This window comes from Corapipo altera, unplaced genomic scaffold, assembly GCF_003945725.1.
Source record: "Corapipo altera isolate COAL_440 unplaced genomic scaffold, ASM394572v1 113, whole genome shotgun sequence".
NCBI classification, from domain to species: Eukaryota; Metazoa; Chordata; class Aves; order Passeriformes; family Pipridae; genus Corapipo; species Corapipo altera.
This window is the reverse complement of record NW_020884895.1, coordinates 2,529,237-2,543,472: the sequence shown is the minus strand read 5'-3', so window position 1 is coordinate 2,543,472 and position 14,236 is coordinate 2,529,237. Positions and strand designations below refer to the sequence as shown.

General features: G+C 59.0%; 1 protein-coding gene across 4 annotated transcripts; it reads right to left on the bottom strand.

Annotated features, from left to right (window-relative positions):
• Positions 1-634: 634 nt before the first annotated feature.
• PTMA (prothymosin alpha) lies at positions 635-9,641 on the bottom strand. Of its 4 annotated transcripts, none has more exons than XM_027647422.1 (5): positions 9,508-9,641; positions 5,357-5,428; positions 4,582-4,675; positions 1,966-2,039; positions 635-1,519 (listed from the first exon to the last, which is right to left on the bottom strand). In XM_027647422.1, exons 1-5 carry the CDS (start codon positions 9,550-9,552, stop codon positions 1,472-1,474), a joined length of 333 nt encoding a protein of 110 aa, XP_027503223.1. In that variant the 5' UTR covers positions 9,553-9,641; the 3' UTR covers positions 635-1,471. The 4 variants fall into 4 exon arrangements, with proteins under 4 accessions (XP_027503223.1, XP_027503222.1, XP_027503224.1 ...); XM_027647421.1 differs by having other exon boundaries at positions 4,582-4,678; positions 9,508-9,639; XM_027647423.1 differs by having other exon boundaries at positions 4,588-4,678; positions 9,508-9,638.
• Positions 9,642-14,236: the final 4,595 nt, after the last annotated feature.

The following is a 14,236-nucleotide window of genomic DNA, read 5'->3' as shown; positions in this document are numbered from 1 at the left end:
GCTGGAGTATCCCTCTGGGATCAGTTCTGGCTGAATCCAATCCCTGTTGCCTCCTTCAGCACTTTCATCCTACCCTGTTTGCCAGTGATGCTGTGAACAAGCCCCCAGGGAGGGAAGGCATTTGCATGGCCAGAACACTCACCACTCCACACCTGGGGGTCACTCACCTGCAGCAGACACTGCAAGGAAGGATTTTTGGGGTGGGTTTCTCATCCCCACTGCACAAGCCAAACAATCCCCAAGTTTGGTTGCAGAGGGACAATCACTGAGCAGCCCATTCCCACACCCTCCAGCTCCCTGACTGTATCCCTGATGGTTTCCCAGTCTGACCCATCCCTACTGCTTGCCAGGGCAGCCAGACCATGCAGGATCATGCAGAGGCCATGCTGGAGACTCAATTGCAGCTCTCTACGGAAATACAGCCATGAAAACACGCTGCCTCCCCTGTCCCAACAGCAGCAGGAGGACAGCACAGCCCCCAGGCTCTCCCCATCAACACCCTGCACCCCTCTACCCTCTTCTCTCTCTTCCCAACCCAAGTCCAAAGCAAAGAAAGAAAGGAGAGAAAAGGGGAGAAAGAAATAAACTAAAACAAATGAAAACCAAAACAAAAAGCAGCAGTTGGGAGGCAGCCTTGTTAGGACAACTCAGCAAAATAAAATTCCGGTTTATTGTTGGACAACATTGTTTCACACATACATCAAACAGGCCAAAAAAAAAAGAAAAAAAATAAAAATAAACAGCAACTTCATAGACAGAAAAAAAAAAAAAAGAAAACCTTTTTATCTTTGGCCTTGCCACCTCATACAAACCACGATCTATGGTACAGCTAAAGTACATACACAAAAAAAGTTACTGGAATGCTCAGAATAAGATTGTAAATTTTTTTTTTGCATTTTTGTCTTTTTTTTTTAATTTTTTTTTTTTACAAGGTTTTGTTTTATTCTCCTTTGAGATAATGGTTTGGGCCTGGTCACACCACAAGTAAAGTCAGAGATAGGTAACAAGAGAGATATACACTTCAAAGCCCCCCTTTTGGTCAATCCGAGATCACTTAAAAATGGCGGACCTCCTAACAATATGTACAAAAATATAAAATGTAAATAAAAAATACAAACAAATTCTCCTTTAAAGTACTTTTAAGAAAGAAAGCAGGGCCTTGAAGTTTTGGTGCTTGGGGGGGAAGGGGGTCTGTGGGGGGAAGGGGGGTCTTTCTCTCCCCGCTAACGGGCGAATCATTTCATGTTCGTTGAGTGGCAGCGCCGCGCCGGGGGGCCGGGGACGGGGTTCACTCTACTTGGTGAGGATGACCACGGCGGAGGGGGGAGGAAGGGGGGGCGTGTGTGGGAAAAGGGAGGTTGCAACAGGAGTCCCAAGGGGGGGACCCGAGGGTGAAGAGGACGCGCTGGCCTTTTTTTGTTGGTTTGTTTTCCTCCTTATTTAAAAAAAAAAAATAATAATAATTTGCTGCCTAGTCATCTTCGTCGGTTTTCTGCTTCTTGGGATCGACGTCGTCATCCTGGGGGGAAAGCAAAGCCATCAGGAGAGGGGATGGGGTGAGGGGTTGCTAGGGGCTGGTGAGAGCCACACAAAGGCAGGGAGTGAGGCAGGGGAGGGTTTTGGGTCCCCCTCCTGCCTCAGGGACAAGGTCAGAGCAGCACAAGTGTTTCTCCCCCCCCAGGCAACATCCTCTCTCACAGCCAGCTTGGGGAGCACCTGAACACCCACCCCTGTCCCAGCCTGCCATGAGCACCCAGGGGCTCCCCATCCCAGGACCAGCAGCTCCACTCAGTGGGAGCAGACACCCCACTAACCAGGCCAGTGTATAAATACATGGAATTGGGCTGTGTCCCCAGAGAGCATCCCAGCCCGGAGCCAGCCTGGCCTCTCCAGCCCCACTTTAAGGGGGCCCTTTAAGCCCTCTAGGGACATGGGTGGCTCTGAGGGGTTGTCTGCTCTTCCTACCTCATCATCCTCAGCTGCCCGTTTGCCTGTGGCTCCCTCAGCTTCGTCGTCATCATCACCATCCTCTTCCTCACCTGCACGGAGGAGAAAGGGAGGAATGTGAGATCCTCTGGAAGAGTTCCAGTACCATGCACCTCCCACCTGGGTTTAATCCTGGCTCAGGCCCACACTGCAATGCCATGTCCCATCTCCCCAGCTGGCATAACCTCTGCTCAGGACAACAGGTGATAAAGGACACAGTGGCTTTCCTGGCATCCCCCAAATGACTTGACCCACCAAAGGGGAGATAAGATATTGGCAGCATCGAGTCTGGCTCACACTGTGTGTGTAACTCAATGGGATGGCAAAACCACCACCTACCACGAGCACCGAAATCATGGCAAAAATGAGGGGAAAAAAAAAGGGAGAGGAAAAAACTTTCTAGTGGCTGCTCTGCCTAACCACTCCAGATTACTTCTGCTTCCCTTCGCAGCTATTAGTCCATCTTTAATGAGTTAAGAGAGCCAGAACGCATTAGTTCTGAGTCAGAACACTTTCTAATTATCAGAACGGCAAACAAATGCTTCCAACTTATCTTACAGCCAGCCAGGAGGATGAGCAGTGAGCTCTGGGCTTTGACCCACTTTGAGCTCAAATAGGCCAGTGGATCAGAACGACTGAGTCAGTCACCTCAGGCCAGTTTTGGGGGCTCTGGAGCAAGACCAGAGGCAGAACAGCTTCTCGGCTGCAGAGACGAGTCTCTTGTGTAACAGGAGACCCTACTAAAACTTAGAGCGTTAAGGCCAGTAAGCTGGCTTTAAATCACTGCCACGAGCCACACGTATGGACAGCCGGGGGGATTAAGGTCAGCCCATCCTCCCTTCCCCTCTCCTCTCCCCGGTGTGTGCCCAGCCATGGCGTGGCCCATGTGGCGGGAAGGGCCAAGATTAGCTCCCAGCAATGGATCAACACCCCAGCAGCCATCACATGCACAGGGCCAGCCAGCAGGTCAGGTGACAGTGCCAAGCTGATTGGGAGCATTTTTAGTTCTTTGAGCTGCTTTAAGCAAAGCAAATAATGAGATGGGATGGAGAGATGGGCGAGGAAAATATACCCTCAAGCTCTCCTCTGCTGTCAAACTCCAGGAGTCTGGCTGCAAGTCTTGGCTAAAAAAGCTGATGCAAGCTGTACTCGCTGTCTTTAAATCTCTCTCCTGCAGCGCTCAGGTGCAGCTCTCAGGCAGGGATCGCCCGAGGGCAGCAAGCGTGGACAGACAGAGCCCATGCCAGCGGTCAGAGCCTGTGCCGGATCCCTGCAAGGCATCAGCACCTCCAGGCACTCTGTGCCAAATCATGCCTGCACTCGGTGAGCTGGGAAGAGCAGGGCTGGCACTGCGGGACCGAAGCTCCCCAAGCTTATCACAGCAGTATCCAAGCAACACTTCCACCCCACACATGCGCCTGCAGCACATGCATCCTCCTGCTCCTGCCCAAGGGGAGTGGGGAGAGGCAAGTATTCCCCATCTCTTCCACCCTCAAAGCAGAGCTGAGGGTAAATGGGCTCAACAGCACATAACAGCACTGCACTCTGTCCCCAGTGGTCAGCATCTCAAGTACGAAGAGGGTCACGATTCCCAGTTTTTCCCACTGACACAATTCCTACCAAAGCACACAGCAGGCTGCTGTGAGTGCCACTCCAAAGGAGGCAGCTTTCCCTGCTCACACACTGTTTGAATAGTCACTGGTCTAATGGTCATTGAATTTCTAGCCCTGTCCCTGTCTCCTAAAACTAACCATCAGGTTAGTAGGTCAGCACGTAAACCAAAAATTCACAGGGGATTAACCTAGTAACAGCTAATCAGGGGCCCCAAGCACATTTCAGCATAACAAGAATGGTTTTCTCACAGCCTTAACGAGCGATAAAAATAAACAACATTATTCATCCAAGCAGATCTTGGGAAAAAAATAATAGCAGGGAGGGTGAGAAGTGATTCGGCAAGTCACTGCTGGATTTCTGGTCACTGCTGCCAAAACCCACTTCCAGGCTGGGTTAGGTCAGGAAGCACAGGAGGGGCAGGGAGACACGGGACATTGCAGACAGGGAAGGTTCAAAGCAAGCCTGTCTACTCCCATTGGAGGAGCAGGGAAGAGCCACAGGTTCCTCTGCCAGTTTCCATATAGCCCAGAAAAGGGCTGGGAGAGGGGGCCACATAAGCCTTTCAGCACACTGCTCCACAAACAAGGATGGTGAGCCTGGGCAAGGTATGGCCACCCAGGGCTGTCCCTGTCCCACTGGCCGGGGCTCGCACCTGCAGCAGCTGCTGCAATCACCGGAGTCAAGGGCAGATTTTACTACTCGCACGGAAGGGCTAATGCGCTTATTCAGCGCCGCGGTGCGGTGCCGTCTGGCCAGAGGGAGGGAGGGAGGGAGGGAGGAAGGAATCTGCCCTCAACCTGCTGGAAGGGATTCAAGGCTGACTTCACTCCCAGCACTCTGGGCGAGTGAGGAAGGAGTGAGCCTGGCTGGCAGGAGCCGCCCGGCCGCAGCCGCGAGGGGGAGATGCTGCTCCCCAGGAGCCTCCTGTCCAGGGCAGGACAGAGCCGCGGGAGGGGGGTGGGGGGAACAAAGAAAAGTTACCATCACCCTCTTCCTCCTCGTCCTCTTCCTCACCACCTTCCTCTTCCTCTTCGTCTACTTCGTTGTCAGCCTCCTGCTCTCCATTTTCCTCGTTCTCCTTGGCAAGACAAAACATCACTTAAAAAAATGCACCGGGGAAGGGAGAAGGGAGGAGAGATGTTCAGCACAAGTGCGTGTTCCCACCTTTCCTGCTGAAAGCAAAGCACCAGCCCACTGGAGCCCTGGGCGCGTGTCCCACTTCCTGTATGCCTCCACTCGACCCAGACAGCCCAGGCATGAAGGATCAAGCCTATAGTAAAACTTGGGGCTGCAGTTTTGTGATAAAGACTGCAGAGGGTCTTGTGACACATTGAAATGTGGCACACTGAATTTCCCCTGGCATGTTAAAAATAGAAAACCAAGGGGTTTACTTGTACACAATGTGTTTCCCTGCTCAACTGGTAGTAACATTGTAAATCCAAGGCATTCTTTTTTCCTCTTTTTTCAGTCCCTAGGGAGGAGGTGGCACTGGACAGCCTCACAGGGCTGTCAGGGAGGAGATCCAAGCCCAGCCCTTCCCTTCTGCACACACATGAAACTCCCCACAGGCTGAGGAGTATCTGTGTAACAGGAAGCGCCAAAGGTTCGAGGGCTCTGCAGGGCTCAGTGCTGCCATTTGAAGGGGTCTCATGAGCAGGGCTGGGGACAAGCTTGCAGCAAAAGTAGGAAGAGAGAGGAAAATGAACAGGCATTGGTGTAAGGGCTGCCTCTCCCTGCAGATTGCAGCCATACTCACAGCATTGCCGTTGGCTGGTGCATCTCTGCCATTTTCTGTTTCTTCAACAACTTCCTTCTTCTCTTTTAGATCCTGGAAGGAGCAGAAAAGCAGAGAAGTCACCCCGATTCCAGTTGCCTGGGTCAGAGAAGCTGCAGATCAGGTGTGAAAAACACAGTCTGAGAGCAAGTGCAGGAGATGGTTTCTCTTCACACCGATTTGTTCTGTGATTTGGTCGCCACGTTCTGGCTCCTCCTTGGGAACGGGAAAACATGGGGGCGAATCTCAATCCAAGTGAGCCTTGCCAGAGAGCAGCTATCTAAAAAAGAGACTGCTCTGTTTCACCTCTGAGCTCCCAAACAGACAGAGCTGGCCGCCTGCATATGCTCAACAGCAGCAGAGCTGGCTGATTGCCCATCTTAGCACAGTCCACGCAAGCTCCTGCAATGCCATGGAGAGCCGGCAGCCCTGTCCAAGGGACAGGCTCCGCCGCCCCGGGGCTGCGGGCGGCCGTGGCTGCTCGGTACCTTCGCCGCAGGAACAAATCCTAGGGACTCCCTAGCAGGGGCACTGTGGTCTCTGCCCTGCCTGGGGAAAAGCACACAGCAAATATTACACGCCTGGTCTTTCTCAGAGTGGCAGATATGAGGCTCCGGCATCCAGCTTGCAGCTCTAAGTGTAACAGGATGGGGTGGGGGAAGAAGTCTATTTTTACACCACTCCCAGAGCCGTGCCTGGCTAGTTCGGTTCAAACCTCTACAGCGAGCAGAGAGAGGAGAGCGAGAGCTTGTGTGTTTTCGCTATTGATCACTGTCAAAATGTCATGCCAAGTCGCTCAGCAAACAGGCTGAGAGGATCCAACTTTATGTTCCCGCATAAAGAACACTTGGATTTAACACTGGCATCTCTGCTTGCATCCTCCTCCCCTTCTGTTCCTTCATCAGCTGGAGCGAGATGCTTCAAAGGAGTGCTACCCTAGCCAAGGAAAGCAGAGGCCCTTCCCCAGGGCCAGCAGCACAGCCACCGCCAGCTCCGGCAGCGGCCACGAAGTGTTTAAAAGTTGCTGGGAGCTCCCGGCTCCGCTGTGGTGGCTTTGTCCCCTCCCGCCTGCCCTTTGCAGCGGCCGTGCCGCCCACGGAGAGCAAGCGGAGAGCGAGCGGGCACTTTCACTCCCGCGGAGCCACTGTCTCGTGGGAACATCAGCAGGGAAGAGCACGGCCCTGGCTCTACTGCGAACATTACTCCATTCTGGGAGGGTTTCTACTCCCCTGCAGGCTGCTCAGGGAAGGCAGCGCAGGCATTTTAAGTACCAACAGGGTACTTAAATGCACAGATGCTGTTACCAGAGACAGCAAGGCTGCCAGCTGAGGAAAGACTTTCTCTGGAAGAAAGTTTTGGGGTGACAACACCTGTTGATCGAACCTCACCTAAGCAAATCAACCCAGCAGTCTGGGGTAAAACAAACACAGAAGCTCCCTCCTCTTTTCACTGCTCAGACACAAATCCCAGGCCATCTCCTCCATGCTACCCAGTTCCATCAGTTTTACTCCATCAGTAGCTTCAGCTTCCCTATTCCCTCAAGCCTGATCACAACCATTTTGCCTCTCATGCACCATTGCACTGCAAACGCTGCCTCACACCAGGCACGCGGGCACGAGGGAGGCAAAGCACTTCCCAAGTTAAACACAGCAAATCAAGCAGTCAGAGTTTCCACATCTGTACCCGATGGTTCTTTTTAAAAGGAGTTGTTCACAGAATGTAAGCAATTCTCCCAGTGAAGGAACAACTCACTCTTGGACATTTTAGCTGGACAGATCTCCAGCTCTGACCTTTCCCGCACCACTGAAAATCCTCTCAGTTTAACCACCATCAGGATGCCAGGTCATGAAGTTTGTGCTAGCAACAGTGTTGCAGAGAGCACCACAGCTTCTCCCTTTCCCAGTCCAAGTCCAACACAAACAGACGTGAGCAGGAGCCTCCAAACCGGGAGCCGGTACAGCAGCAGGGCTGCTTCAGCGCCAAGACTGGGACACAGCCTCTAATTATAGGTGTGGTGAGGCTGTTTGTCCACGGAATAGCAGCGCTGTGGAGCCGCACACCGCCGCTCTGGGGAGCTGCACCTTCTCCCCGGCCCTGGTCCCGGCGGGATCCCGGTGGGAAGGGCGGGAGCCGGGACCTGCCGCAGCCGGGACCTGCCGCGCCTCCCGCCGGCAGGGGGCACCTCCGCGCCGCCACGCGCTCGGCCGCCGTTCAAACCGCGCGCCACTCTGCGCGCCCCGCTGATTGGCCGGCGGCCAGCGCGGCGCCCCGCGGGCTGCCGGGAGCTGTAGTCCCAGCGGGGGCGGACTCCGGCGCCCAGGGCCGCACGTGGTGGGCGCCCCGCGGCACCGGCCGGGGGCGGCGCCGGGGCGGGGCAGGACCCTCCGGCCCCATCCCCGCCTCCCGGGAGCGCTCCGGACGGCGAGGCGGGACGAGGGCAAACGGCCTCGGTGACTCCGCGCCTCTCGGGGAAGAAGGAGGGGGGGGTCACCTTGCCGCCGTGCGCGCCTCCGCCCGCCCGCTCTGCGGCGCGGACCCCCGTCCGCTGCCGGGAGGGCGAGCCAGGGACAAGGCCCCCTTCCCGCACGCGGTAAAGGGCAGGGGAAGGTTAACGGCGAACTTGGCCCGGTTCCCCCCAGGGAGGGATGGGGATCGACCCGCCTCGCCGCTTCCCGGCAGCGGGAGAGCCGGAGGCGGCAGGGACCAAGCGGCGGCCCCGGAGCGGAGACAGGGCAGGCGGGATGGGGGCACGGCTGCGGGAGCGGGAAACAGAAGTGAAAACGAAATCTGCCAGAAACGGCGTTTTGCTGGCTGTTTCTTATAAGCCATCCCCCCGTTATATTGTTTTTTTCCTCCTCCAACCGCGCTTCCCCCGGGAGCGGTGCGACCCGCCGCCAGCCGGGGCGCGGGGTGAGGAGGCCACCGGGCACGTCTCCCGTCGCTTTCCCACGCACCGGCCCGGGTCGGGTGCCCCCGCAACTTTCCCGTCCGCGGCCCCGGATTCGGCGGGGCGCACGGCGACCGCTCGGGGATCACGGTCCCCCCGGGGGACGCTCCGCCGCCCCTCGCAGACAAAGGCGTGCGCCGGGAGCCGCAGCGCGGACTCCCGGGAGAGCCTCTCCCGCCCGGCACCGGCGCTCCCCAGCCGCTTCCCCTCACCTCCGGCACCGAGCCGCAAAGTTATCCCGCTGCGAGGAGCTCGGGCCGGAGCCCCCAGCCCCACCGCATCTCTACCGTGGGGGTACCCCCGTCGGGGCAACTCCGAAAATAGCAACGGAGCCCTCGGGCAGCACCAGCGTACACCCTCCACCCGCCCCACCTCGGAGGGCGACTCTGAAATAGCAACCCCCCATTAGGGGCAGTCCCAATACAGCAACTGCCCCCCCCCCTTCCGGGGGGGCAACGCCGAAATAGCAACTGTTCCCCTTCCCCGAGGGGTAACACCGACACCGCAATCGCCCCTCCCGCATCAACCCGGTGCAACTCCGAAATAGCAACCGCCCCCCCACCCCCCTTTTCGGCAGTAACTCCACAACAGTGACCGCCCCCCCATCCCTCCAGTGCGTGTTCCGGAGCGCTTCCCCCCGCGCCCCCCCCGCAGGGACGGGGCCGAGCGGGACCCAAGTTTGACGGGGCTGTCAAGCTCCCGCACCGCAGATTGAATGAGTGAGCGCTGCCGGCTGCCGGGGCACAGCCGTGCGTGTGTCCCCCCCCCCACGGGCTCCCCGAGCCCCTTCGCGGCGGGACGGCCGGCTGCTGTTCCCCGCGAAGGCTGGAGGGAGCGGGACGCGGCGCGGCGGGGCTCAGCAGTACCGGCGAGGGCGGCGAGCACGTTTCCCGCACGCTGTAGACAAAGGAACGGCGCTGGCAGCCCCGCACGGCGAGCACGGCGGCGCCGGCTCCACACCGCGCCGCCAACTTCAACGCGGGGGACGGAGGGGGAAGGGGGGAAAGGAGGGGGCGGGACGGGCAGGGGGCAAAAAAAAAAAAAAAAAAAAAAAAAAAAAAAAAAAAAGAGGAGAGAAATCGCCAAAAATCCGTCGGAAAGAAAAATTAAAAGGGGGGGAAGGAAAAAAAAACCGAGCAAAACCCAAAAAAAGCCGCGGGGTGCGAGGCGGCGGCGGGTCGCTCACCTTGGCGGAGATCTCGGCGCTGGTGTCCACGGCCGCGTCGGACATGGCGGGGGCGTGCGGGGCTGTGTCGCGCGGGGCTGCGGCGGCGCGGGCGGGCGGGCAGAACAATGCCAAGATGGCTTTGCGCGAGCCAGTGGGGACTCACGCGGCGCCGCCGGCCCCTCTTATAGAGCCGGGGGGCGGCGCGCGCGCTGCCCCGCGCCGCGCCCCATTGGCCGCGCGCGCCGCGGCCGCCGGGCGCCCATTGGCCGCGGCGCAAACAATGGGGCACGGCCGCTTAAAGGAGACCGGCGGCGCCACTGCGGCGATGAGTTGGGGCCCGGCCTCAGCCGTGTGGGCGAGGCGCGGGGCGCCGGCGAGCGCACAGGCCACGCCCCCCCCCCCGCGCGCCGCCCCCCCCCCCCCCCCCCCCCCCCCCCCCCCCCCCCCCCGCGTGGGGGGGGGTGCGGGGGGAAATAACAAGAGTTAAAAATAAGAATAATAACAGTAATGCGGGAGAACCGGCGCTGCGCGCCACCCTCCCCCCCCCGCTCCCCCGAGGCTGCCGGTGGTGCCAGGGCAGCCCCGTCTTCTCGGTACCCCGCTAACCGCCCCCCTCCCAGCCTCACCGCGCCGTGTTTTCGGCCCCGTGGAAACTTTGGGCGCAACAACAACGGCAGCCGCCCCCGGGGGGAGCGGGGAGGGGCGGCCTGCCCAGCCCGCCGCGGAGAAATGCGGGATTCCCACCCGTTTGCTTATTTTACAGTTTAAAAAAAAAAAAGAAAAAAAGAAAAAAAAAAACACGCACCCAAGCCGCCTCAACTGCCCCCGCTTTGCGCGAGCTCAGGGCTTGGGGCGCACCAGGAGCTTCCCCATGCTCCCTTTCCGCAGTCTCCCGTTAAAACACGGCCGTGGTCCCACCGCTCGCAGTCACCGGGGCAGCTTCTGCCCTCGAACCCCCCCCGCCGCGGGGTAACGGGGCAGTGGCGCCGCGAGTGAGGGAGCTCTGCCACACTCAAGATGGCGCCGACAGCCCTTCGCGGGGCAACCAGACGGTTGTGCCACCTCCCAGGAGCCGCTCCGCCACCCGCAACGGCCCCGCGGGCAAGATAACGCCGCGAGCGAACGTCCCCCGGTGCGGAAAGCGCGAAGGAAGAGGCGAAAGGGTGCGAAAAAGTGCCCCCCAGACGGAGCAGCGCGGCTGCCACACTCAACATGGCCGTCGGGGCGAGGCCGATCTTGTCCTCGGAGGGCGGGATATAGCGATCGGGCGGTGCGGATTGGCCGGCAGCGCCGGGCGAACGCTGTGCTGACGCTTTGCGACTTCTTATTGGCTGAGGCGCCTGTCTGTCAATGGCGAAGCGGTTTTGAAAACCCGGAGGCGGAGCGCTGGAGCGGAGTTGGGGGTTGCTTGGTCGGCGCTCCGGGGCGGCTGTCGCGGGCAGGGTTGTGGTGGTCCCGGCTGGGGGAAGCCGGGCGGCCCCGGGGTTGATCCCGCAAAGCTTCAGGAGAGCTGCGGAGGAGCCATGGCAGCCCCTGCATCGCCTGGCAGTGGGCGTCGCGGCACGAGGCGTCATGGCTCCGCCATCTCTTGCCCCATCCCCACGTGCACGCCCCGGGTGGACACAGAGACGGGGCCCGGCTCCCAGGGCAAAATGTCCCTCCCACGAAGCACAGTAGCACCGAAAACGGGCTGGGTCTTGCCTGGGCGCGCCATAGAGCGCTTTTCCCCTCTGCCTTCGTGTCCCATTGTGGGAGCAGCCCTGAGGGGATGGCCGCGCAGGGGTCGCGAGGGCCGCGGGGCGGTGGCGGGCGCGGGAAGCACCGCGGCGGCTGAGCCCTTGTGGCACCCGCTGACCCTCGGGCTGACCCCGGCCCCTGCCCCCGCCATCTCCCGGACCCAGGGACTGCGACCCCACGAGCAACTCTGGCCTTGGATCGGTCGGCACAGCCCTGCCCCACTCACAGCTGAGGGGCACCGGCCTGTGTTTTGCCAGGAGGGACTTTTTAGGAACGATGGGTTTCCCACGTTGGGACCTTCTGGGGATGATGGATTTCTTACGCTGGGACCTTTTGGGGACGATGGATTTCTCACGTTGGATGTCCCGCTCTGACCTGGGCGGGAGCAGGGCGAGAGCCTCTCCATGCGCTCAGGGGAAGGAGAGGGCTGTGGAAACCGGGATTTCTGGTCGCTGCTGGCTACGCCTCTCGCTTGGAGTGTTCGAGACAAGGGCAGCTGCTATTCCCGGAGACAGGACTCTGTGGGTTTGGGGCAGGTTGCTTGCAGGGCTGGAGTCAAGAGCGCCCTCTGCCACAGCCCAGCCGGGGCTGGCGGGCGGCGAGTCTCGAAATGCGTCCGAAAGAGGAAAGGAAAAAAAAAAAACCACCCAAGCCCAGCCCGAAAAAAAGCACTTCTGCTATAACTTGGCTTTAATGCGTGCCTTCTCCTCAAACTGGGGATGCTTCTTTGAACTTGGGGTTCCCACGTTTCAGGAAGAGTTAAAAAAAGAAAATGAGATGTGGGATATTTCAGGAAGAAAATTTGGAATCTAGGAATCCTCAAGGGATGGTCACACCAGGATCTCACAGAGGACAGGGGGCGGGAGGGGGGAGGGGGAAGGAGGGGAGAGAAAAAAAAACAACCAAGCTTGGAGTGGAAGCAAAACTGCCTTAAACCACTTCGCGTCGGAAATCCATGTATAGCCCTCTCTGTCGTCCCTCCGAGCAGCGGGATAACCCGGCTGGCGAGTGCCTCTGTGCGTAAGGCAGGGAGAAGCAGGCTCAGCTCGGCGCTTTATGCCTCAGCAGTCCAAAAAGAAACAACAACAACGAAAACTGTTGCCTCTAAAAGGCAGCTGCTGCTTTACCTCTTCTCCACCCCTCGGCGGCCAGGGTTGGGCAGCGGCTCCACAGGGAGCGGAGAGAGGAGAAGGAGGGTGGAAGGGGACTTTGCGAAAGCGCCCGATCATCGGGGACAAGAGTTTCCAGGGCTGAGCTCTGCCTGGGACCTCACTCCGTCTGCGGCAGGCGATCACTTTGGCAAAGGAGCCGAGGTGCTGGAGGAGGCAGTAGGAGTTTTCCCTCCTCGCTGGCCGTTTCCCTGGCTCAGCAAGTAGCAGCCTCTCTAATCCCCGGCGAAGATCATGCTGCTCGGGCGATTATTTCATCGCGGCAAGCTGCTCCTCGGAGGAAATTCTCATTACGCTCTTCAGAGAGGCAAGGGAGGGGCGACTGTCACTCAGCTGCTCTGGAAGAAACAGAGGGATGAGCCTGCAGCATCCCTGGGCTCCGGCGCATGAGACGTGGTAGTGTTTCTAGGTCAGGCTGGTGATGCGGGACATGAAGCCGTCAGAGATGACATCCTGGCTGTGTCACCTTCTGTTCCTCGATAGGCAAGGGTTGCACGAGGGGGCCGGGGCTTGGTGGATGTTGGCTCTGGAGAAGCACTGCTGGGGGACTGGAGGGGAGGTGGGAAGAAGCTTCACGTGTGCTCATAGGAGGGAGAGGAGGTGTGTAGAGAACTAGAGCCGGCTCATGGGCCCAAAAACCATTTTGTGAGGCTGTGGGGCCAAGGCTAAGACCTCACTGCAGGAGGCAGAGACTGCGCTTGGAGAGCACCGGCCGCCCCAGCCCAGGGAAGGGCTGAGGAGGCCGCCCTCCTCCCCGTGTCCCGGGCTGCTGCTCCTCCATCTGTGCCCACGAACCACGTAAACAGGCGGGAACGGGGCCCTGTGGTGCACTTTAATTAAGGGATGGAGACATCGACTTCGCCTTTCCCCAGAAGATTGCAAAAGGCCCAGGCGGGCCCCGCACTGCAGCTCACGGCCATCCCTGCTCCAACACGCGCTCTGCCCCCTGCGTTACAACACAGTGCTCTGACTCACCGGCCGTTCCCAGCCCGCTGCTCCCCGAGCCTGGAGACAGTGCAGGGATCCCCCAGAGGGATGTAGGGAGTCTGACTGCTCTGCACCCCGCTGCCAGCACTCAGAGCGGAACTTGGTGGGCAGGACGTGGCACAGTCCCACCGGCATCCCCCTTGGGCACCTGTGTGGAGCCCCAGGGTGAGGACAGCGTTCTAAGGGCGTTATCCTCTGTGACTGGAGGATCTGGGAAAGTCAGTGTGACCTCTCTGGGTTCCCTGACCCCATCAGGCAATGACACCGTGGTCACTTGATGTCCAGGATGTTCACTGGCTTCTCTGTGACTCCAGGAAGCCACTGCCCTTGCTGACTGAGAGGTGGTGGGAAGGGAGCCCCCTTTCCTGCCTCCCTCAGATGGGTGCTGACAGGAGCCAGGGCCAAGTGGAGAGCAGCAATACACCCCAACACTGCTCCTAATTCTGGTGCTGGCTATGGGCAGGGTGGGGGGTTGCCAGAGGGGGAACAGAGAAGCCTCCAGTTTGGGATGCTGACTGTTCCAGGGAGCCCACAACAGCAGGAGTGGATCCAGAATCTCCTCCCTGGCTGCCAAGGGCCAGTGCCATTGATGCCATGGCCCAGAAGCCAGCACTTAGATCCCTGTCCTTCCCTGCCTGTGTGTTGGGACAACCTCAGCTCATCTGTGAGAGGAGCCCCATGGCCAGGTTTAAAGGCAGCAAAGCTGATTATTGCCTTTTCTCAAGAGAAGGGTGAGGAGGCCATTGGGACAACCTGCCCAAGAGGCAGAGAGAAGAGACCTGTGCTCCAGGGCATGGGCTCGATGAACAATAGCAGTTGTTTCTCTCTTATTAAAGTTTTCTGGTTTTCCCCTG

What these genes read in the sequence shown, in the direction of transcription:
- PTMA (XM_027647421.1), bottom strand. Translation starts at nt 9,552, where the DNA reads ATGTCCGACGCGGCCGTGGACACCAGCGCCGAGATCTCCGCCAAG. An exon ending in GCGCCGAGATCTCCGCCAAG is followed by an intron (nt 5,429 to 9,507) that starts GTGAGCGACCCG and finishes TGCTCCTTCCAG; the next exon opens with GATCTAAAAGAGAAGAAGGA. An exon ending in CGAGGAGGAAGAGGGTGATG is followed by an intron (nt 2,040 to 4,581) that starts GTAACTTTTCTT and finishes TCCTCCGTGCAG; the next exon opens with GTGAGGAAGAGGATGGTGAT.